This window comes from Anas platyrhynchos, chromosome 2 (genome assembly GCF_047663525.1).
Source record: "Anas platyrhynchos isolate ZD024472 breed Pekin duck chromosome 2, IASCAAS_PekinDuck_T2T, whole genome shotgun sequence".
NCBI lineage: Eukaryota > Metazoa > Chordata > Aves > Anseriformes > Anatidae > Anas > Anas platyrhynchos.
In genome coordinates, this window is record NC_092588.1 from 29773610 (window position 1) to 29799230 (window position 25621).

The 25621-nt window shown below is 41.3% G+C and overlaps 1 protein-coding gene across 8 annotated transcripts in view; it reads left to right on the forward strand.

Annotated features, from left to right (window-relative positions):
- PAG1 (phosphoprotein membrane anchor with glycosphingolipid microdomains 1) overlaps positions 1 to 25621 on the forward strand; it is a 108573-nt gene that overhangs the window by 62466 nt on the left and 20486 nt on the right. For 4 of the 8 annotated variants that reach the window (XM_072034494.1, XM_072034496.1, XM_072034495.1 and 1 more), the window contains 2 exons: positions 1608 to 1672; positions 24286 to 24497. In XM_072034494.1, the coding sequence (XP_071890595.1) occupies positions 24373 to 24497 (125 nt within the window). In that variant the 5' untranslated portion in view covers positions 1608 to 1672; positions 24286 to 24372. Of the gene's footprint in view, positions 1 to 1607; positions 1673 to 17660; positions 17796 to 24285; positions 24498 to 25621 lie in introns of those variants that run through there. The other 4 variants (XM_072034497.1, XM_072034500.1, XM_072034499.1 and 1 more) reach the window with 2 other exon arrangements.

Sequence of the window (25621 nt, forward strand, 5' to 3'; positions counted from 1 at the left end):
ACTGTGCTAAACAGATTTTATGCTGGTATGCAGTTATTTCTCCTGTGTCCTTACTACTTCAATGATATTTTTAGTGTTTTTTTTGTTTTGTTTTGTTTTTTGTTATTTTTCTATTTTTAAAATGAAGATATATTTTGTCTGAGCAACTCTCAAGGTCTTTCTTGCTGTCCTTATTGCTGTTTGTTCCTTACAGTTGTTAACTGTATTCCTGAGAGTTTGTGCTGCTGTTTTGGTAGATAATGACAGTGGTGGTAGAGGTGAGCACCCAGTGGCTGCTGCTCGTGCTGTGTGCCCTGGCTGATGTGCCTGCAGGCACGAGCACTGCACATCCCTAGCACAGCTCCAGGCTTGGAACGCTGACTGTCACAAGCAGTCTTTGAAAGATAGTGGGATTTTTTTTGGGGGGGGGATTTTTACAAGTAGGGGGATCAGAGAGGAGGGCAGTGTCATTTAGCTTAGGGATATGGTTTAGTGGGGACTGTTAGTGTTAGGTCAGAGGTTGGACTTGATGATCTTGAGGTCTCTTCCAACCTAGAAATTCTGTGATTCTGTGATTTGTGCACTGCAGGGGTCTACTCTTTTTTTCCAGCATGTCTGTGGCAGCCCCTTTCGTCGCCTGGGATTCGGGAGGGCATAGCTGGTGCCTCCTGTTCGCCTGGTGGCACGTACCAGCCCCAGGGGACACACACAGCTCTTGTGCCGCTGCTTGGCCTTAATCTTCAGGGAGCAACTGTTTCAAGGAACAACCGTGTTGCCTTGAATGAGAAACTCTGGAAAACATCCCACCAGTGACAGCAGCAGCTGGTGCCGATCACCCTGGGCACCCGTCTGCCAAAACCAGTGGCACTGGCTAGGTGGCCGGCCAAATTACCCAGCTGTGCAACCGCTGGATAGCTGTCCAAGTGGGACAGCAGGTGAGGAAGTCTGGAGGAAACAACATTTGTCTGTTGTTACCCCCAGAAGAGGGAGGAGTGGAGCCCGAGATTAGATGCTGGATGATCTTGGACATTTTGGGGACCAGCAAAGGTGGGAATCCCAAACTGGAGCTCATCTGCAGAAGCCAAAAAATGGAACCAGAGTGATTAAGTTGGCTGCAGTTCACACCCATTATTCAGCAGATGCTTTGCTGTAGGCACTCATGTCAGGAAATAAAAATGTCCGTGGATAAATACAGTTTTCAGTTAAATCAGAATTGCTCAGTTATTACTGTGAATACACTGGGTTAGGATGGTGTAGAGCCTGTTGCTTTACTTTACAATTTCTTTCACTGCTATGTTTCAATTGGCAAACAGTTACATGGTCTCATTCTCTATTAGTTGGAAAAAGTGAAACAACTTTGTCTCCCACACATCAAACTATCCTGCTTAAAGTTCATGAGCTGAATGCTGCATGCCTCATTTATACGGTGGCGTTTATAACCCATTTCCTCTGGAGTACACGACACCAAGGCAGGGTCAATTTAAAATAGATAGCTTTCCCTTACATAGTCGACTTTCATCTATTGTATATGTTTCTGTAAACAAAAAGATGCAGCAGTTTGTGATGGGCGTCAGCACAGGCACAGCCTTTGCAGTAACCTCTTAACCAGAGCATCATCTTTTTTTCAGCACAGAAGCTTTCGCTCCCTGCCTGGGACATCCCGTATGCAGACCTGCGTGGGCATTGCTGTAAGGTAAGGAGCACACCCAGCAAGGGTTGGGAATTATAAGTCTTTCTTTCTAATTTTGCATTGCTGCCAAGTTTCCACGTGAGGAATTAATTCACTCTGCATCTGTTTTGCTTTCAGAAGGATTTGCATGCGTTTGATAGTGAGAAGCGTGTGATCAAAATTAACTGTTTATTGTGTAGATGATAATGTGCCTTAAATGATATGAAAGTTTACAGTCATTAATACCTTTTTATTTTTTTTGTCCTGTGAGCTTCAAGCAGCCCATTTGGGGAGAGGGCCACGCGGGCCTTTGGCACAGCTCTTTGTGCTGCAGGTCTCTACACTGCATCAGTTGCAGTATTTCATTCATTTATATTAAAAGAATAGAGTTTGGTGGGTTTCCTGAGTCCCAGGAATGCTACCAGTTTGTGGCTTTCCCCTGCCAGCTGTAGTGTTGCTTTTCCTGCTCAGCTCCTCCCTTCTTTTCCTGATTCTCTCCTCAATCCCATAGGGTCATATAGCAGCCATTTGTCGGCTCCTTTTGGGGAGAATTTGGCTTCCTTTAGTGCTACCAAACAAGAGGGTGGTGGGACTTCACTGTCTCACTCAGCAGCAGCCCCTGTCCTCTCTGTGTGCCTCCTACAAGTGATCCTATGCTCACAGCCCCATTCTTACCTCCTCTCCCAGCACTGACACACATCATGCTTCAACCCACCTTGCTCACCAAGCGGGCAAGTGAGTGATCAATGAATGGAGAATCTGTCTGAAATGCAATGACTGGAAAAGGTGTAGCTCTTCTAAATGTGGGTTCTGGAAGACAGGCTTTCATGCAGTGCTAGACAGACAGCACGGCTGGTATGGGTACTGCAGAGGCCAGGCAGGTTAGCATAGTATAGCTGTGCTGCTTTTTTTCCCTAATCTGCTTGTTTAGAGACACCCAGAATATTTATCTTAATCATCTGTTTCCGCTGCAGAGTAGGTACAGGAGGAAATACCACAGAGAGCCCTGTCACTGGGAAAGCGCATCATTTGAATGTGCAATGTAAATATTTTAACTAACTGAATGTAAACACTGTTTTGCCTTCAGTATGGGAAAAGCCTGTCGCAGTCAAAAACGAGCTGACATAAAAGTGACCCTGTATAGAGGAGATACAAAATTGCATTCGCACATTATGGTAATCAAAATAAAGTGCTTAATGAATTGCATAGCGTGAAATGAATTACAAACACAAATGTGCCCGACACAAGATGATCGGAAGTTGCTGCTGCATTAGCTTGAGAAGGAAGGACTTTGATGATTGATGGGGATCTGAGGTCATGGGAAGGCTGGTGTGTGCTACAGGGAGGCTGAGGACTCTGGAGGAGATCTTAAACCATAAGTATGCTCTGCATGTCTCCATGACTCTGGCTATGACTTATTTTCACCATGCCAATGGAGCCAATGCAGAAGTTTCCAAGGATCAGAAGCAACAAAGGCAGATAGATACAGTAAGAAGCACCTCATTTCATTCACACATTTGTTGTGGTGTTTTTTCGGTTGCTGGATTCAAAGGAAAGCAGAGTTGTTAGACAGCTTAGAGAGGTTGCTCGTTAGCTCTACCTACACTGACTTCTTAAGTGCTTGAGGACAGGGCTTTAAGGATGACACTTGTGTCCAAGTCACAAAAGTAGACGTGAACAATTGCAAGATGCCAATATTGCAAGTGATATTGAAGATCATGTCACTGAGAAATTTAGGGACATGCTGGAAAATGAACTATAAACATTTGGTGCTATTGCTTGAATGTGAAGACCTGGAGTATGTAAAGAAACAGCCTTGTGGCTTTTTATCTTTCTCATGGACAAGATGGTCAATTGGTATGTGACAAGAAACCAGACATGGGTTTAACTTCCAGTGCTGAGTTAGGTCCTGAAAAACAGTGGTATAGCAGAGATCGTGGAATCCTCCAGATACCACTCAACTTTATCATCTAGTAAATGCAAAGAAGTAGAGACCCTACATGGTCATCAACCATTCCTCAAATTCCTATACGGGAGAAACGTCTGGAGGTGATTTCTTCGGCTGTGCCTTCTAGCCTGTGGATTGTAAATGTCAAAAGAGGGGTGAAATGACGCAGAGGATTTGATTGGACTCCATCGCTCGTGAGAAATTAGTTAGATATTATTTCCGTAGGCACAGGTCTATGTAAACATCCAAGCAAGTAAGCCCTTGTTGGTTTTTTTTTTTTTCATAGATGAGAGATTTATTTTTTTAAGATATTTTTTTCTTATATTACAAAAAAGGTTAATATGTATACATCCATCTTGGATGTGCTGCTACTTTGCTCAAACAGCTGGAAACAAACATTTGCACATAGATCTCAGCTAAAAATGTCATTCCCTAGTTTAAAAACCTATATTGTGTTTTGTCATTCTCCTTGTTAGGGAAGGAGCTATCGAAATACAAGGAAAAGACGAAAGGGAAGAGTAGTCCCCAGTGATAAATGCTTACAGTGGGAGCACAGATAAATCACAACCAGTGTAGCCTAAGTGGCATCGTCTGCCATTGCTGCTGTAGCCAAAGGAGCAGATCTATTAAAAGTAAAAATTATCCAGAGAGAACAGAAGAAGCCAAATAGTCTAAGTCATCAGTAAAGACAGGAATTATTCTGAGTATAGAGTAGGTTTTGTTTTTGTGCAGATACAAATTGTTTTTCTAGATGAGACTAACTTAGACATTATTCTTAAATAAAACTTCCATTGCCTGCAAATCAATCATTTTATGCAATAACATCATGTAACTATTCTCTCAGATGTAGATAAACCAAATCTTCTTTACCACTCAGACAGATATATCAATTTTCATGAGAAAGCATTGATACATTCAGAAAAAATAACTCCTATTTTCCATTTAGGAATGGGAACCTCATAAGTTTATTATTTATTTATTTATTTTTAAGAAGAAAGAAAAAAACCTGCTTGTTTTAGCATGGGAGAAAAGGTAAGAACAGATTAGTTTGTAGTACTGAATTCATAGCATTGCTCTTCTGAAAGAAAATATTGCTATTTGAAAAAGAACTTTAGGTGGTTGATGAGAGGGAGAGAATTTAAGAGGAGGGAGGAGAAACATAGCTGAAAAATCTTTGGAATGACACTGTAAACTTCAGGGAGGAAAGGAATTAGATAAAAGAATCTGTGAGAGTGAAAATAATAACGTGAAGGGGAACAGATTGTGCTGGTGAGATCTTTTGGCCTAGGTTTTAAAAAGAATTCAGAATACGATCTGCAATCTACATCTTTGTTTGGGAAGGGGAATAGGGATTTTTCCATTTATGGTAAAATGTAGTAATAATGTCAGCTGTTAAAACATTTTAAAATCTGCTTCAAACTGATTATTTATTGCAGTGTTAAAGGATAGGCTGTTGTGGTCAGAAGAAAGAGAGGAGTTGGAATCAGTCCCAAAAAGTGCATGAAAGGATAATTTATATTTCCCCTCCAAGCCAGAAACTCTGTGAGTGAGGAGCAGTGGGACTGCTAGTCCAGTCCAGCTCACTGTCACTCAGTTATGAGACTGTGTTTTTTAAGAAGCCTTTTTGGATATAGTTGTAAGTGAACAAGTCTCAAGGATCAAATCTCTAGGTGGAACTTGGTAGTCTCCATGAAAACCAGGGATAAATAAGATGTGTATTTTGAGTCTGAAAGTGAGGCTACCTTTCTGAGGCATGTGAGGACCCATCCCAAGCATTCCTGGCATACACCCGAGAACTGGCTCTTGCAAGATGGCATTTCTAGGGAGGGTAGCTGGGCTGCACAGGAACTCCCACACCTCAGAAGCCACACCGTGGTGCAGAATAGCCTCTGATCTTTGCCCACCTAGTCATTTCTAATGGAAAAACTGGAGGGAGCACAGTCTTCAAATTTAAATCTACCTATGACCTGGTCCAGGTGAACAGCAATAACTTTCAGCATTAGGTAAGTCTGTCTGTGAGATGAGTTTATATTTAAGCTGCCATAGACTGTCACTAGCTGTAGACAAGCCACTGTCATCAGACTAAATTAGTTTCTTAGCTCTGCTCTTGTGGCACAGCCAATTTCATTTCAGTGTATGTCAATTAAGTAGAGTATGCTCTAATAATATTTTACATTTACACAGCACCTCTCATCCCAGAGTACTTTATAAATCATGTATATTCAACACCACTGACCTTTCACAGTCCCTTGAGTGCAGGAGAGCGACCATTTTACAAAAGCAATACAAACCATAAGATATTTTTTTTCCTCTGGAATACTGGGGTGAACCCATTTATTATAGAATAAATTATACGTTTTCTAAGCTACAGCTCCAGTTTTTAAAGATCCTTATTGAAAACTTCATCAAGATAAGGTGCATGATCCTACATTTTGTGTACAGCATGGACAAAGAGCTATTCCATCTTCCCAACACTGGACCTTTAGCATCAATTCAGTCTTGCATCTAAATGAACATAAAAATGTCAACACCTCTATGTCTTGACTGTCATTTTATCTGTAAATTGTCACCTCTTCTGGCAAGAACACATCTGATAAAAATCTTATAGTCTGCATTCTTTCTCAGATGTTGAGGATCCTCCCAGCTTAGTGTGAGAGGTACAGCAAAGTAGATACAATAGAAAACCCATTAAATCCCCACTGAGGGGTTCAAGTGTAACTCATCTTCCAGGATATCAAGGTCAAAAAAGTGAGCATGGCTATGTGTTGGGCCAGCATATGCAGAGGAGAGATGAGCAAGGCCAAAGGCACAAGAAGGAGGAGGTAAATGGCGATGCATCAATCTTCCTCGCATTCAGTGTCCCTTCCCATAAATATTCAGAGGGTGATCCAAAGCCTGCTGAGATCCATTTGTGTCTATCCCTGCTGCATTGGAGCTGGCAGTGGTCATGGGGGGACTGTGAGAGGTCCTCGGTCTGCTGGAGCATCTTCCCTGTCATGTGCTGGAGCTCAGCTGATCTGCAGGACTCCCTAGGTGAGGGCAAATTCCCTCTATTTACTTCAGGAAAAAACTCCAGAGGAGCTGCTTTCCTTAATTTTAAAGAAGTAAAAAGGTAGATATGCAGTCTGTTATGTTACAGTATTCACCAAACCAGCAGTTCTGGAGGTTAATTTGGGCTTTATTTAATCTGTTGTTTTAAGCAGAAGAACAGCAACATTTCTGTTTTAGTTGTCCAATTCAACAAATGGATTATAAAACTGCATTTAACTGTGAATGCCATGGATGGTAACTCAGTTAATAGCAGATTAAAAGAACCTTTAGTTTTTTTGGTGTATTGTTTTGCCATTTATCTCTCTTCATAGCTTGTCTGGGTTTAATGTAGTTTATTCCATTTAGGAGCATTACTGAGACAAACCCCATTAAAGTAGGCATTATAGTCCTTGTTTTGATTAGCACTCAAGGCCACTAGATAATGATGCTTTAAAAAAATCTCATCTTTCTCTTGTGGTCATTAGCACTGTGATCACCACCAACCTTTCTATGGCAGTATAAGTCTTTTTCTTTTCCCCTCTTTAAATCCCAGAACCAGCTGTGAATGCCTTTGATGTGGTCTGTGACATTTGAACTGGAACATTTATCTCAGAAATAACAGTTTGTGCTCTTTCATTGCTAACGCTTGCAAGAAATCGGATCTTCCTATGTGAGACATGGCTAAACACTATCAGTACTAGCTAGTATTTTGCAAAGCTATATTATTGGGATTATTTTATTTCATTTTATTTCACGGTGAGGCTTTCCAGATTTTCAGGCATGTACATGTTCTCAAACAACATTCTGACTAAAGAAAAAAGTTTGCACCTCTCCTACCAAGCTAGCGAGCAGGACCATTTCATTCCCAGACTGGTATGGACAATTAAAATAATTTCCTCACATCATGTTTTAAACAGTGACACGTAATTCTAGGACAAAGCCTCTCAGCACTTCTTTCCAACACTCATCTGTGCTCAGAGGATGAGCAGCTGCTGTTACATGCTAATGCCTTTCGAGGGTGAATGGCCATTTTAGGACATTATCAACACTGTGCAAATGGGTGAATTTTCCAACCTACTGCACAGAGTTGATGTCATGTGCTGTTCCCTTTACAGGTTTTAGTGTTGTTAAGCAAAAAGAAAGGCACGATGAAAAAAACAATGAGTTTGAAGTGTCCTGTTAGGCTTGGTGGCTTGAAGGTTGGGGAATCCATAATTACAAGCTCTAGGCATAGGGAGCAGACAGCTCACCTTACAGCTGTGTGAAGTTGCTGGTCTCTAGGAGCAGAAGGCTACTTAAGACAATTTATCAGTCCATTTTACCAGTACTGTTACATTTTACATGCTGTAGGTGAACACCAGCGTACATGAAAAGAGGCACTTACCTAGTCTTCACACTTTATTCTTAAAGACCAAAGTATCCATTTCTTTTCACTACTCTCCAGCTGCAGGTGCAAGAGCTCGACAGCCTCCTGAGGTCCTTTGAGCTACTTGTCAAAGCCTCAGAGCAGGCTGAACACTTGTTTTCATGAGTGTATTTCTATACAGAGATAAAAACTGATGTGTTTCTTTCTTCTTTTTTTTTTTTTTTTCTCTCTCTCAAAGTCCTGAAGAAGATAAAGATGTGTGCACAAAAAAGCATGCCATATGGAACTTCATTGGAGATAAGCCTTGGCTTATCATTCTACCATATTACCACTGATGGCATGTTTCTGGCTGTTCCTGGCCCTGCAGAGGCCCAAGCCACTGAGCACTTATGGAACAGCCTGGCTTGGGGACCGTGTCTGTGCCAAAGCCATCAGCCCTCCAGAGATAGTCCTGGCCCACAGCAGGTCATCTCACACACCTTTCAGGTGGCCTGAGCTGAGGGGCATCATGAGAGCAGGGGCAAGTGGCCTGGAGTGCCTTCTTTCAATGATGTGATCCACCAGTTATTTGGGCTTAGAAAGAAAGGGAGACAAACTCTGTAGACAATATTAGAATTTTCATTGCACTGCTTCTGTGTTCTTCCTGCCAGTATAAACCTTCTGAGTACAGAGGCCCTTTTTGCCCTTTTGTCATATTGAGTCACTTTATATATTGAATCACATATTGAGTCTGTACTCCTTTGGTTTGGGGTTTTCTTGAAGAAATTTGCTCTCTAGGGCATCCAGTTCTGCTCTATTTCTACTGCTTGTTTTGTCTAGCCTTGCTCAGAGTAGATAACTCTGGCCATAGTTAAAAAGCATTAACATGTTGGTATTTTACCAGCAGTTACACATGAACTAGGCTGAAGAATGAGCTTCAGAGTGGAATAACACTGGATTTAGTACTCAAGCAGACAACAGCTTAATTTGCTTTTCCCTGTTTACTATTTTTACCTGGATTGTTGCCACACTTAAATTCAAAGGAATCACCCAATACCTAAAAAAAACAAGATAACCAGATCTCTGGAAGATATTATCATAATAAAATACATTTAAAACTATTTTCATCCTCACTTACAAATTTCTGATAAAAGGAGAAGAAATTCCTGCAGTTTAATTTCTTCTTATTTATTTAATTTATATACCATTTTAACCGTGAGTGAGGCTTTACAAAATCACAGGGTCACAATCTTTGTCCTAAAGAGATTGCAGCTGAAATGAGACGCAACCAATGGCTTCAATAGACAAAGCAGGATTATACCAAATGAAAATGAGTCATATTGTGTACGTTGTATACATTGTAAGCTTGTGATAATGCAATTGTTTGGAAAATACCTTTGTCAGCCCTGAACATGGCAATTATTAACAAAGCTCTGGAATAAAGCCACCATTAGCACTTGATCTTTTAAACCAGAAAACCTAAGACACTAGTGAGTAATTATTTCTTTCTTAAGGGACAATTAATTTGAAGAGCTGGATTTGATGGAAACAGTTTTCAGTGGTGAATTTGACTTTCTAGATGATGTGGCCTCCAAGGATCTTCACTCTGTTTTTAGACCCTTCTTGTAGGCTAATGACATTAACTTCAACTTCAGTGTTTTATTACATGATGAAGGGTAGGGCCTCTTGGAGGCTCCAGCAGGACTTTCGCACTTCTTTCACCCTTCATTGAGGGTATGTGGTGGTTAGAGTCACAGGATAGCTTAGGTTGGAAGGGGCCATTTAGATCCAACATCCCTGCCATGGGCCAGGACACCTCCCACTAAATCAGGTTGTCCCAGCCTGGTCTTTGCACGTGGCCTTAGTGAACCTTGTTGAGGAAGAGTTCACTGATTTTTAAGTAAAGGAGTGTCTTAGTACACACACGTGGAGGTCTATTTCTAAAATTTAGTTAAAAGTATCCTACTCACACTTTGTTTCTGGGAGTAGGCCATAATAGTGCACTACATTTTTTGTGTTCCTCAAGTAGAATGGGTGACCATCATCAGGTAAATAATGTATGTAGTTAGATCAAATCCTCAGGTTTTATTTTGACATTTGAATAACAAGGTGGTTTTTTTTTAAATGGGACTTTTGGATGATGAACTGAGGTTTGCCCACTATTTTCAGAGCTCTTCTAAAATAGAGCTGATCTCATCCAACCTTCAGAGCAGAGGAGCAAGTGACACAACAGAGGTCAGAGCAACGTGGGCTGGCAAAGGGTATGGGGCTGGAAACCCCCCCACCTGCTCAGTCCCCTCCGCAGGAGAGGCCAGAAAATTGCTCAGATACGGAAGAGGGTTGGTGTACTTACTTACCTACCCCACAGGCTTCTTGTGTGGCTAATTAGTCAATATTTACACAGCTTTGTGAAAATGCTTTAGAAATGCCAATTATGAATTACAATTCTCTTGCAAAGTTGATTGGGAGTCCACATTTGCATGTTGAGTCAGGCCATGGGAGTAAACCTTTCAAATAATGTCTCATTTAAATGCCTTACCTATTCCTTATCTCCTGCATGCTTTTTTTTCAAAAGGATGATGAGAAGCATTAGTTTACCCTCAGGAAAGATCAGGTCTGACTGTTTTTAATAATGAGTTATGTACTTAGTCACAGTAGGTAAATTTACAAACCAAGCAGGACACACTCAGAGATCGATTCTGTCTGTTCAGCAGATGGCTTTACACCATAGGCATCAGGATGAGCCTGCTGAGACTTTAAAACAAATACTTCTAAGTAACATTGCCCATAAGCCTGTTAATACAGTGGCAATTCCTATTTTAAACTCTGCCGAGCTCCTACTTTATTTATATCCTATCTATTTACTGAGGTATAATAGATTTACTCTGGGAAGAGACTAAATCTCAGCAGATTTACACTGAAGGCTGACATTTAAGTTTCAACTTGCTTTCATGAGATAGTAACTAATGCTTAGCACTAACCACAGGGTATCTGGATATTTTTTTCATAGCAGCACACCGGTAATAAAGACAAAGGCAGAACAGCCTACAAAATAACTCCATGACTTGACTTAAAATTTCAAAATTCCTGGGAACTCAGTTGCAGCAGGAATACTTTTGTATTATTTTCTAAGGCGTCTGCTTTTTCTTGTAATTTTTTTTTCTGGTCTCTCTAATTGAATAAAAAAAAAAAAAGTTTATTATATATTTTATTTTGATGTAAATTGGTTGAGCAAATAATTGCCTCTATTGCAGTTTTAATATTTCAGCACTTGGATACTTATGTTAATGGTGCTTTAAATAAAAAGAAATCTGCAGTTGCACTTAATTCCAGAGGTGGGACCACTTTCTGTTTTCAGCTTTTATGTAAGAACAGAATTGGGCCAGAAGTTCCCTGCATATCTATCTCTTTACAGTAACACAAAATTTTAGTGAGGAAAAACTGCAGGGAAATGAATACTTCATTGTAATAGGTTCACAAAGGGAGAAGAATGTGTTTTGGTTTTTGCTTTGCATTGTTTTGTGTTTCTTTTTTTCTGAAATCTTTTGACAGTTGTTTGTTAATCCCATGCTTACACACGTATTCTGTAGCTGCGTGGGGATGTTTAACACAATGTTGGTACGGGCACACACATTGATGCTTCGCAGATGGGTCTTAAATATTCAAATGATGGCCAGATTCATGTGGTTTTATTTGCTTCTTCTCTTCTCTACCCAGAGTCCTAAGCATCATCAGATAATTAAACATTATAGGGTCTGTGGTACGGAACATTTTGGAAAATCTGGCTATTCCCTTTCGGTTTTGCCAGCTGGAAGGACTGTTATGCTTTGGCATTGTTCTGCTTGCAGAAAATAGTTCTTTTGATACTGGACTGAAATGTTTCATCCCTACATAAATCCTTAGTGCTTTCTAACAAGGATTTAGTGCTAACAGTATTCAGCACTTGTGTAGGAAATGATTGTAGAGGAATATGTTTGTATCTGTTTAACACATGTATAGTGGTATGAGATTCAACTGCAAATTAAGACTCCCAAATTTTGGGCAGTGCCTGCAGGCACCATCTAGCCTCACTGTAGCAGAGACCAGGGCCTCCCTCAACTCCCCACCCAGAAGTATATGGGATGCTCTGGGATGTTTTTCCTGGTCTCTAATCGCTATTTGGAACACATAAGCATTCCTTGTAGGTCCTGTGCCACCTCTGCCAGCCATGTCCATGCGCCGTGGGTGTTGTGGGGAGTTCCCAGTAGTGCCTGAAGCCTCTGCGTGTGCCATGAGCCAGTGCTGTCAGGCAGGGCACATAAAGCTGCTTCAAGTGCCTTAGGCTATCTCGGCTGGCCTCCAGCTGCCGTGCCAGAGGGGTACCAATCCCCTGCCGTTCTTGCATCAAGTTGTCCATCTCCACTATCATATCTGCAAAGCCAAGCCAGAAAAATGCATCAAGGGGAAACCAGTGTCCCTGAGGGTAGGCAGCACTAGCATACTGGAATAAATTGGGCATCCTGAAGCGGCTCAGATGGCTATCTTTCCAAGATAACAGTAGGTATTCTATGGTATCTGCCTTATTTTCTCCATACATTCGGGCAGACCTTTGAATTTTTCATCATCATTTTGTCTTTTCCTTGCTTTCACTTCACCTGTGTTTGCCAGCAGTGCTGTCGTTGCCTGTTAGCTTTTGTGTACCAGCTGCTGTGCTTTTTCTTTTTCTGGCAGTTTCCGTGCAGATTTTGCTTGCTGTTTTCCCAAAACGTTTTTGGTGCACATCAGCATTTTATCTGTTTAAATGCACTAGGGAATGATAGGAGCCATGATCTATTTGGGTCAGCACATGCCTGTGTGTAACAATTCCAGAATAAGGGATTTTTCTAAGAATAAATTTCCCCTCACCAATCTGGGTTCTCATTCCTGTCCACATAAAATCCATTAGCTCCCTTCTGCTATTTTTAGGCTTGTGAAACTGGGATAAAGTGAGTGGAGTCTTTCTGTTGTTTTTGCTTTCTTTCAGCCAAACTTAGGCTTGAGTTTCTCTTGAATAACTCATTGAAATAGAAAGGCAAGTAGTCTAGCAACTGCTCCAAGCTAAGGTCTGTGATCATGTGCTACTTGTCAGCTGAAAATCCAAAAAGGGTTCTCTAAAAGGAAGTCACAGTTGTTTTTCTGAAAGTAGCACATCAACTAGATACTGCATCAAAGAACACAGAGAGCTGCACGACCTCTGCTTTTCGGGCAGTTAGCCAGCTTTTCGTCATAGTCAAGAAAATCTTTCAACAAAAGCAAAAATTAATTTGCTGTTGCTGCCATCAAGTTAACCTGTAAGTGTTTCAGCTTTCAATAACTAGCAGTCACCCTCGTGATTGGTGAACGCTTTCTTTCCAAAACTGTCCCATTGAACTGTTTCCCATCTGCAGAATCTGACTTCTTTACAATAAATTTGTCTCCCTAAGCAATGGAAAAGGATGAAACGCCTGTTTGCTCCCCATTAGTGTTAGGTTATCCACTAAAATAAGCCATATTCGGGAGGGCATTACAGCAGGCCTGAGCACGGCACACTGTTCAAAGAACAAGGATAAAGCAGATGAAACACTGCTTGGTGAAGTCATTTCCTGGTCATGTGGGAGCAAAGGCAGTGGCTGCTTTCATGGCATGCGTGCAGGTGGAGGCAGGTGCAGCTGCATGTGTGTGTCCGTGCCATGGTCACATCTGCACAGCTGAAAGGCTTTAAATAAGAGGTGGATACTGCTGGCCAGCCACACACACCTTTCAAGCTGCTTTTCCCCTCATATATCACCAGTGTAAGACTATTCTTCTTACTGGCCCAGTTTTGACTTTCTCTCTTCTCCCTGGAGAACAGTTATGCTGTATCCAACCTCGGTTTTCATCAAATTCCCATCTTATTCTTCACCTTCAAAGCCTTAACAAGACCAATTTCTTTGGGGGAGAAAAGTAACGATTGGGTCAGCACAAAGCCAAAAAATGGAAGAAGAAAAGGCAGGCGGGTTATTGATTCATAGATTGTGGGAAGTGATGTGACGCTCCACAAGTCTCGCCTACCAGCAATTGCCTCTCTGTCATAATGCTTTGGCAGTTCTTCGCTCAAAGTAGCGGTAAAACTTTCTGCAGCGGGATTGATGTACTTGTCTTTATCTCTGCAGTGCTACACGTATCGTAGGTCTTCCTGCTAAAGTTGTGCTAATGATAGTAACAGGGGAAAGCACAGAGGCAGGGGAAGTCTCACAGCGCCAGTGATTCTTAAATTGCAGAAAAATTGATGCCAACAGGCAGCAGAAAGAGCAGACTGGAGGAAAGGGAAAAAATGATATATTATTTTAGTCAGTTGGTTGTGAATGAGCAAATTCAAGTTTCCAAGCTACAGGCCCAATTCTCTCTTCTGACTCTTGCTTAAGAAGCAAGGGGTGTATTTTCATTAGAGATTACTAGTTATTCTTGTTGAGGAAATGCTCTGTTTATTTCAAGTTGATATTGCAAAGTGGTGGTTAGTAGATGACATTCAGACTAGAGATTTTCCTTGAAATGACACGAGAAGTTTTATTTCATGAAGTTCATTTCCCATCACAGATATTTTCATACACAGCTCTTCAGCACAGATCTCTCCATCAGGTATCTAGCCATCAGGAGAAAGAGATGAAAAATTGACAGACAACTGTCCTTGCTGGATATATAAGTGCAGTATTCATGCCTAGCTTTATGGGGAGATTCTTTCCCGTAGTGTATGAACCAAATATCTCAATTAAACCTCGAAGGAGAAGACCTGTTTTTCATTAGCTGTGAAGACGTTCAGAATTGCATTAGTTGCAGCTCATTAGATCTTATAATCGTATTTGCTGTGGAGGAGGGAGTGAGGGGTTTGGGTGTGCGTGGAGGGAACCCTGCTCATGGATCATTCCCATAGGACTGCAGATTAGCTTTTATTGCCTCAGTCCATTGGGATCAAGTCCAGAGTTTTCTATTTCACTCTTCACAGCAGGAAAGCTAGAGAAAGAAATGCCAGCAAGCCAGTGTTGAGGAAGGAATTAGTTTGATTGGTTTTATCTCATTACCCCATGCTGCTCTGGCTGGCAAATGGGACACTGTGTGTGCCTTGGTGTGGAGGGGATGCTGCAGGATGTACTGGTATATCACAGGCAATCATCATTTGCATTAGCCCCAGCTCTTTCCCCACCTACCATTTCCAGTAGGAGCAACAGAATGAAATCTCTGTGCCCATCTTGGAGGGAAATTGCAATGAAATGGTACAACAGCAGGAGACCTGTGTTTCCAACCTGAAGGAGAAAAGAAAGATGATGAAAATATGGCACTGGCTGGGGACTCCAGGTATCTGGGATCAGTTCTCATCTCTGCCAAAAGTCTCTTCAACAGCATTCTCTGTCTTGGGCTCTTTTTTTGTGAGAAAGAAGTTATTTACACAAAGAATCTCTAGTGTGCTGCATTGGCCTGATCTAGATAAAACATAAACTCTTCAGGATCTGTAGCAATGCAGAAGGTCTTGCATATGTGTGCTGAATAATTAAGAGAAAAGCTGGCGTTTCTAATGAAATGCAAATGCTAAGTTGAAAAATCACTTTTCTGAATGGAGTGAAGAAATTTGAACCTGGAGTAGATCTTCGACTTTACAAAATGTATGACAATGTGAACATTTTTTTTCTTTCTTTAAATTTGTCTGTCACTAAGCTAAATGACTGACTGCTACTTCTAATATTGCAGGGTATTACACAGCTCAACTCTCACTAATTTCTTTTTCTTTGAGATTATTTAATCCTAAATATAACAAGCCCTTCTTATAGAATTTGTGCTTTACCTCCATGGACTTCCCCTTGGCTTCCCTGGAACACTCCTTTCTTTCCAAGTTTTAAACTACATGCTAGTGTTGGCACTCAGTGATGTGGGCTTTTTAGTTTAAAAATTATTTTGTTTAGGTTTTTCAAAACTGGAATTATTTTGGTATGCTTCAGTTTGGGGGGGGATCTCACTCATGGTGTATTAAAAGGCCCTAATACCCAAACATTTTGGTACGAGGCATTTTTAAAATTTCCCAGTTTAGGTATAGTTAATTTCATTATATGTACTAAAATTTTACCAATGTAAAAGTTAAGCATCTACATGTAGTCACTGAAAGTCATCTAATGTCCTCCTGTGATAAGTACAGAGGTGAGACCTCTCAGCCCGGATCATTTAGATAGTGTCCGAGTGAGCAGAAGCCTGGTTTTAGAGATTTAAACACACATAAGTTGAAATCCACCCTTATGAAGTAGTCTTTCTTTAAAAAGTATCCCACTTCTGTGGCAGCATTTCGTCACAGACAATCAGAGCATTGTGTTTTGCTAGTGCATATTTTGCGAGCTCCCATATCTTTAAAAGTTCAGGGTCTTTTGGGAGTCGGAGGTAGCCTCTGGAAAAGTACTGTCCCTCCATTGTGTTTCATGGGCCTGATTGGGACATCAGTTTGAAAAATGGATAAGACTGACATGGAGTTTAGAGGTCTTTTAGGTCAGGTCACGGAGGCCGTCTCTGTGTGTGCCTATGTTCTGAGTTAGTCCCATCTCCATTATTATTACCTGAGTTTGCAAAAGGTTTGTTCAAACCACTTCATGTAGAGCGTTGTTGCACTGCAAAGGCTAAAAGGGCACTTGGCATGGTAGAATTATAACCAGCAAAGTGCAATTATAAACAGGCCGTGTTTAATAAGAAATAACATCCAGTTCCCGGAAAAGCAAAGCTTTTAGGAATAATAGTGTCAGAGCTGGAAAAAACTTCACAAAGACAGCTTTCATTTCTATATGCTCTAAAGTATGCAGCAATCATGGTCTAATTACCTCACTGCAGCCAGAAAGCAATATGGGATAGTGTGGGGGTGTGGGAAAGAGAATAATATGCTACAATTAAGCTGTAGTCTTTGGCATGGTCACTCATCAGATAAAGCTTTTCTGCTGGAGCATTCAAGACAGCCATTACTTGGCTGCTAAAGCCTGGAGAAAATATGCAGTAGAGTTCCTGCGAGCTGTTTCACAGAGGCTTCATTATCAGTTTCTTCCCCAGCAGCTGCCAGGGCTCTATGCTTGAAAGCTCTGTCCTCAGCACTGGTTTGTCCCAGCTTGTGCTGGGGTTTTGCAGGGCTGGTAACGGGTAGTTCTCTTATCAGTGACACAGGAGTAATGTTGTCACCCACCCTGGCATGAATTTGTGAGCTCTAGGCTGTTAGTTTGAAATCATGTTGGTGTAAGACCTGATTTATAGCATCAGATACCTTCAGCAGAGATTTGTGAGCGTATGGCTTATACACAGAAAGACCTTGTGGATGTGGCAAATAACAGTGCTAGCTACGTGACAAGTTAGGTGTGTAATTATGCACATTTATTAACCCCTGCTTGCAGGCTCTACTTTGCTGGGACACAGTCACATTCACATACAATTATGCTCACCCTCCTTTGAAAATCCTGTTCTACAGTCTGCTAGAAAACCTTGCTCTTGTTTTCTGAATAATAAACACTCTTACTTTCTAAACTTCTCCACCATTTTTATAGAAATTATTCTGCTGACTTGAAGCAAGCTCTTGAATTCATGTGCTAATTGTTCATGTAACTGTCCTGATTTTTGCCGCTTTCCAGAATGTCTTTCTGAGGAGGAGGAAATGCCTACGATGCAGGCTTGTGTGCAATTAGGACCACTGGGAGCATAGGGAGGGTTGGGAAACGGGAGCTTCACAGGGGAGGCAGGCTGTGAAGAAGTGAGCAGAAGGAGGAAGGCCAGGCAGAGGGAAGCGAGGAAGCACGGCGTGATATTGCTCCAGCTGGAATATACCTGAGGCAGAGGTACAAGTTTCTGATGCAGAATTGGAAGCGGCAGAAGGGAGATTTTATGATGTTCTGTGCCTGGAGGTTGTGGAATTGGGAGCAATACGTAAGGAAAGAAAAGATATTTGGTGGTGGCTCTGAGTTTGTGAATTGCTAAAATTCTAATAGGAATAGAGAGCAAAATGCAGAAGTCAGTTCAACTTTGAATACGTTGACCTTGAGGTGACAAGGTCTGACACGGCACGGGTGGGTTGAGTGCAGGTGGCAGTGTAGGTCAGCATTTACTGAGACACAGGCCTTTTTAAATGATTTCTTTGATGCCTCAGATAGATGGTTTCAGAGATACTTGGTTTCTCTTTGGGGGATGTTAATGCTTAAAAAGGGTTAAAAGTGACTGGTAGTTTGGGACTGCTTGGTTTTGTCTGGGGTCTGTTTTTGCATTATAGAGCACACACAGATCTTTGATAAGCCAGCAGTGATTTCTGTAAAAGTAGATACAGTGGGGGATTAGATCAGGACCTCATCATTCTGCTGTTTCACAAAGCAGAAACGTGAGCTTTTTTGAAGGCTTACGGCACGCACAGCCTCAGCAAGGCTCATCTGACAGCCTACAGCAGTGCTATAGTCCATGTCAGTAATTCCTTCCAGCATCAGGCTTTCAGGACCAGCCCTTAATTATGTGCACATCTGGTCTGCTGTAGCAGTTCCCGACTGCTTGCAATAAGACGTGTCTTTTTGTTTTCAACTGTTCCAGTTACATGGGTGCTGCCAAGCCAAGTAGCTCAAAATGCAACTGCACTAGGAGAGCGTTAATCTGTCATAGGGAAGGATTTGTTCTGATTTAGTGCACACCAACCCCAAAAGTGAAATACATTAGACACTGAAAAACGTGATCTTGGTCTTAATGTTTGCATAGTTCAGTACTGGCTCTAAATATAATCAGCTAGAAGCTGAAACACCATAAGACAGGTGCAGAAAAACTAGCACAGATTGGTCATACAACTTTTCTACAGTGCATTTGCAGAAGCCTCAGTCTTGATTCTGGTAGCATGGTGGTGTAGGGAGAGTTTCTGCAAGCAGGACCTCAGTGTAAACAGCAGTCCTGTCGCCTGTTGTCTCCAGAAACATCTAATAGTGTGCAATTACTCTTACGTACCTAGCACCAATTTAAAGCAAGGATAATGTTTTTGTATTCAGGCTGTTCTATAGTGTCATCTATTTTAATGTAGAAATGCCTGTGAATTATCTGAATTTTTGCTTTTTGATAAAATTTCCATGTCTTTGTACTTACTTTATTCGGTACCCATGCATGCTTATTGCTGTCTTAGCATTGTTTTTACTACTTATAAATGAGGTGATTGCCTCAGGCAGCAAACAGAATTGGGTAGTGAGCAGACAGACAGGAACTGGGAGCTAATGAGAAGAGCCAGGCTGGGTAGAAAGGTGGGCACATCCTGTGGTGTAGCAGTGCTGAGAGAATAGGAGGATTTCTAGCACAGGGGCATGAGGTCAAAAGGACCCCCTATATTCTGATTCTCAGACTTCATGCCATGATCTGCAGTAGGAGATACCTGTGAAAAGTTTGGCCGAATTATTTTGCCCATGCAGGGGCAGGTGTAGCCTTGATGGCATGCCAAAATTTGGGCATTGTGTGAAGTTTTGCTATCAGGAGTCCACCAGCTGTGGCAAGCTGCAGAAAGGAAACGCTGAGGAGCCACTTCCAGATAGCACTAAAGGATAAAGCGAGCTACATCCATGATGATACTCGCACCTCCAAGGCCTTCTTCCCCACTCTCCCCAGTCCCTCCTAGGTCTGCACTAGTAGGGTGGAGGGGATCTTCCAACCCAGATGATGTGACTAAACTGTTTTATAGTTTAGGGATGCTATCATAGTAACTGGAGGTACAGGCAATGGGAGAAGTGGGCAGGAGAAGTGAGTGCGAGGAGGCCTTGCAGCCTGAGAGGGAAGCTCAACACAGGGGCAGGCCCACGAAGCTCCTGGTCTGACAGCTCAGGACAGAGAGCTGTGATCCTGAGCCATCCCAGTGTCTCTCCTGTCCTCTCGCGTTTGGGTTTTCACATCCAAAGTCATTCAGTTGTCAGAACAATTTCTTCCCTTGCCTAGACTCTATCTATAATTCATGAAGGAAACCAGAAATGCGGAGCCATTGGCTTTTCCCACCCATTTCCCCATGGAAGCTGATTGAAACATGGGCCTAATGTGGTTTGTAACGGGACATGAATGAAATGGTGGCAAAGCCCAGAAGCAGTGAGAAGACACTGAAGGCATGGTTGGTGGGAGAAGTGCCCATGGAGAGCCTCAGCCCTGGCAGTGGGCACAGGCACACGCCATCATCTCCTGTTGTGCCTCCCAGGCCACCGGGTCTGCATGCACAGGATCTGGCCATCCCCAGGCTTGAAAGGAGTCCAGGTCTCGATCCAAGCTTTTGCAGCAGCTCCCTCGTGAGCTGACGTTCTCACTCTATGCATTCCCAAAAATTGCAGCCTTCCCACGCTCTTTTGTATATCTCACGTTCAAATTGCTTGCACGTTGTACCCTTCTGTCCTCACTCTGAAATGCCTGAGCTGTGCTTTATCCCTACAGCACTCGTAAGGAAAAACAACACATTATTCACAGTAAAAGTGCGGGTCATGTAGTGAAATATCCCTCTTTCTGAAACTACAAACATAATTGTGCATTTAACTGCAATTTTGAAGAAATGGCTATGGGTGTTTTTTGTTGTATAGATTCCACTAATGGTAAATATTGATGTCTAAAAAGCAAGAGAAAGTTCCAACAAGAAGGAGAAATTCTGTTCAATATAATGTAAGAATTAGTTTTCTGAACTGATAATGATTTTGAAATGTGAACACAAGCCATCATTGGCACTTTGCCCTAGATGAAATAAGTTTTCTTATCCAGGTACCCCAGGTCTGTCTTTATTAGTCTTTTTTTTTTTTTTTTTTTTTTTTGGGGGACGACGACGACGACGACGACTTTGGTGTCACTAGTAACTTGAGATTTCTGAAGAAAGATACCCTTGCCTTTTTCTGGAAAGAGTGCAACTACAGAAATCATCTTCAAAGATCTTCACATACTGAAAAAAGTCAGTTCAGCTGACCATTATCCTGTCCCAGCGGTGTCTCCCTGCAAGGTTAAGCTATTCAAGTCTGGCAGTCTTTCAAGGGTGGTATCAGGATATTTTTTCGAGCCAGGCAGATGACAGACTCTGTGAAACTCCATCCTTAGCAGCAGGGTTTTGTTCACCTCTGAAGCACCATCACACGAGCCATAGCCGTGAGGACAGCAGGCACAAATACCTTTCCCCTAACAGAAAGCCTCACCAGAGGGCAGCACAATATAACTTTTTATTGTGAAAGCAGTAGTTAACCATTTCAGGTGTCTAGGAGATTTTTGACATTAGCTGCTTATTGTTCCATAGTCATGATTGCAAGTAAGTTTCTGCTTAAAACTAGCTTCTGAAGCAACTCCAAAATCCATTATATTAACTGCATATTAACCTTTTAGTGCCCAGGCATTGCCCAAGTGGAAGCAGATGAGTCCGTTGTATTTTCACTGTCCTCTGTCAGGTTTCTGTCCCACGCTGGTCATGGTAGTTGGTGGGTGCTTGTCCAGCTTCCAGAAGCTTTCCTGTGTCAAATGCACCTGCCTGAATGAAAACTGTTTTAGCCTCATAGTTTGGGAGGCATTGAACAGGCATTGAGTCCTCTGATGGCACCGCCTGAGAAGGGTGCTGTCTTCAACACAGGATGAATACACATGCTTTGTTTGTATTATAATTATATTTACTTGTTGCTGTTCTGTACTTAAAGCAGAACTGTTGAGCAGCTTCCAGGTCCTTTTGCACAGATGCCAAACTCCTCCAGGAGCTAGAAATGCCACAGCACTTGACCATTTCTGACCTTTTTCTCTCAATTTACAGTCAAAGCTTTGGTGTCTGCATTCTTGGCCTTTCACTGCAGAACAAGTACAGTTTCTGTCCTTGGTCATTTGCTTTCCTCCATTTGGCTTCTGCCTGGTGGGGTTTCTCATTTCTGGCTTCAGTCTTGCACGTCTTGGCACTCACACATCTCTCTCCCTTGGCTCTCTCTGTGATCTCACTTCTTTTTAAGCTCAGCTTAAAAAGCTTCTGCTCATTGCACAACTTCCTAATTGTGCTGAAGTTTTCAAGGGATGCAGCTTTCCTGTGTGTCTTTACACCATGCATCCTTAGCTTTCCCTAGCTCCAGTATTGTCTGTATTTAAAGGCCAGCAGCCTTATATGTAGAGAAACTTTTTCTGCTGTGTTAGCTTTTGCCATATCACTTAGTCTTTTGACAGGAGAACAGTATTGCTCTACAGAGTAAATATCATTCAAGACAACTTTATGCCTGCTCCAAAAAACAAATAACCACGTATTTCTGTTTTCAGAAACATACTTTGAAATCTCTATTCTTCTTACCTTTTTTTGCCTAATATTTGAAAAAAATATGGATTTTTATTTTTCCTCATTCATGTTCTCTAAATTTATATGCTTATTTATTGAGAAAACTAAGAAAGAAGACAACTAAAATGCTGTTGGGCACTTACTGCTACTCAAAATTATGAGTAAAACATATCCAGCACTTGGACAACATGTGACACCTGCTGCTCCCTCCCCATCCTTTGTATTTATGGGTTTTGTAAAGTCACAGATTATCTGACTTTCCAGTTGCTTGGCCAAACCAGAAATACTCAACTATGCTTTGATGCCTATCTTCCTAGGACCAGCAACTTTTTTATTCTTTCATAAACTTCTACATCTTTTGGTCTTTTTCAGATTATTCCTCATATTCTCTGTTCCCCACAACAAATGCAAACCAGGGTAAATTGGACATGGCTAGAATGCCTCAGAAAAATTAATAAATTCCATGTTTGTTTCTCACCTCTTCAAGCTACTGCAATATCATTAATAACTTAAAATTTGTTTTCACCATGGAGAAATTGGTTAGAATTGGTTCTTTTTAGAAGGTGTCTGGAAGTCTGATCCTGCATGATGGAAATCAATGAACCAATTTTGCATGGGAACAGAAACATTACTTTCTACATAATAAAATAACTTGGTTTTTTATTCTGCTGACTCAACAGATTTCCTTTGATGTGACTGGCATTTTTCTAGAAATTAAACTTTTTTCTCATAATATTTTAGTAACAAAATGGTGACATAGTGGTTTTTGATACAGATATGATGTTGGTACCAAATTGAATTTGTTATTAAAAAAATGTGCTTCTGATGCTGTAGAAATATATATACATTTGTACATACATATTTGATATGCATAAACTTGCATAAACAAAAATATATACATACAATTAAAGTATATTTTGTATTAATATCTGACAAGGTTTTTTCTCTGTCACCATCAGAAATGTAGCTGAAAATTTGAAAGTAACTCGTGTTGATTTAAGTCATTATTCAGTCTTATGTTTGGCATGCTTTTTTTATTCCCATAAGATAACTACTCCTTTCTTGACCATTGTATTCTACCTGAGAGTTTATCAATCCCAAAATAAGGCTGAAAGTCTGCAATTGTATTACTTATTTTTAAATTATGGAGAAAGAGATATCTTCAGCTGTGCAGAATGAAAGATTTTTTTTCTTTTTTTTCTTTTCTTTTTTTTTTTAATTTTGCCATATGTCGACAGTATGTTATATTAACAATATGTACAAGAGTTTAGAACATATTGAATAACAAAACTTATGGATTGTAAATGCTGTTAACCCAGGAAGTGTCTGCAGGGGCTGCTGTGCTGTAGCAAAAGTTGTGTTTGTTCAAGTTCTAAAAAACACCGTGTCTATTTTTCTCATTAGTTGTTATCTTAAGTGTCTATTTAGTTGGAGAAAAGCAAAAAAATAAAAATAAAAATCAATATTACTACTCTTCAGACCACTCTTCAGACTGACTATTAAGAAAATAAGTACCGCACATAGAAACAGATTAAAAGACTAGATCTGATCTGCTGTGAGAAAGATTTTTGCATTATTCCTTTTAAAATCTTATCTAACTTTCTTATCATTGTACTTGAAACACCAAATCCCATGGAGGCAGGAGACAAGAGAAGGAGGTAAAGTCCTGCTGCAATTATGTTGTGTTAACTTTGCAGAAGTTGTTTTCAAAAGCTCACTTTTCAATGAAGTTAACAAATAACATTGCAAAATAGACTGCTCTGGTCCTTGAAATGGATTTATAAACTTTCTTCTTCAAAGTGTGAGTACGGAGATGTTGTGCTACATTTTATTCATGTTGAGATTGTAGATACATAACAGCTTGTGTTAATACTTAACAAAGTTTGTTCTATGTCACCATCAGAAACGTAGCTGAAAATATCTTTGGCTGGCTGTCTTGCAGTCAAAACTGTTTTTTTGTAAGATCTGGTTTTGAAAACCTCTCCCGTCAGATTTGGAGTTGTCAGATTCATTATCTTCAAAATCTGTGCTAACTTCCAAAGATGTTCTTCTTTCTGCAGAAACAGAAGCTGCGTTCAGCACAGATGCCAGCCTTCTCCAAGGAGTAACCTCTCCATCCCCAAGTGACACCAGCTCCTGCTAGTATCATGGGACCAGACGGTGGCTTCTTCAGCAGTGGACGGGTCCACATCATCCTGTGGGGAAGCCTGGCAGCTGTGACAACACTCCTGTTCCTCACCTTCCTCATCTTCCTCTGCTCCAGCTGCAACAGGTATGGCTTGGGAGCTTAGGAAGCAATAACACTTCTCAAGTCAAGTACTGCATGGATTAGCTTCCTGAGGAATTAGTTAGCAAGAAATACTGAGGACTTAGGTACAGAAATAAATTACCACATTGTAGTAAGTTAATGCAAAGTAGTCACTCTGTGTTTTCAGAGGGATAAGTTAATTCACATTACCCTGCCTTTTGCACCCGCAGGCATGTCTGTGGTTTGGCTTACGATAGCTTTTTACCCTCGGGGTAATTTATTTGTGATCTCAGGCCTGACAGCACAACATCTGTTTTCAGAGCAAACCTGAATTTAAACAGTTCATACTGTTTTTTTCTCTTTTAGAGGAATAATCTAAGAATTTATTTTTGGTGTGAAGGAATAATGCTGTAGAGCTTGCTAGGTGCTGTCATGGACATTGATGGCAATGCCATGCCAGGTGGCAGTGCCAGCTCTGCTCTAGCACCACCCATCCTGTACATCACTGCTGGATCCCCTTGGCATAGCTCGGCTCTGTGCATTCTTCTGGGTGTAGATCACACACACACACAGACACACACACAAAAATTAGCTAAAAACATTTTTAAAGACAATAATCTGTTCTGAATAGTTTCTTTACACCAGCGTTAGTATTAAATGATGCTTTATAACTAGCTGGAGGAGTGGGAAAAATCCCATGCTGAAATAAAAGCAAAAAAATTTTGCTTTCTCCCTCTGAAAAACTGCACGTGTGGCAAAGCTTTGTTACAAACCATGAGGGAGAGCTGATCTGAGCAGGGAAAAGGGAGAGGAAGGGCTGCAAATCTTGGTGTCACCTGGGAGGGAGATCCATACCAGCAGAGGTCTTCTGCGAAGATCCACTGTCCCCAGGGGTTTGCAGGACAGGAGCAGCATGTTAGTGCTGGTCTCTGCTGAGGAAAAGGCATCAGCTGTGTTCTTATGCCTCCGTTTTAGCATGTGGTGCAGTGAGATGAAGCAGGTAAAGCAGCAGCTGCTGTCCTCCCCTCTGTCTTTCTGCAGGATGCCCTCCTCACAAGATGCCTTCCTCCCTCCAGCACACACATATAGTTCTGCATTCTTAACTTGGCATTTGGACCATTGGTCTCGCCAGGCTTTCTGAGAGAACA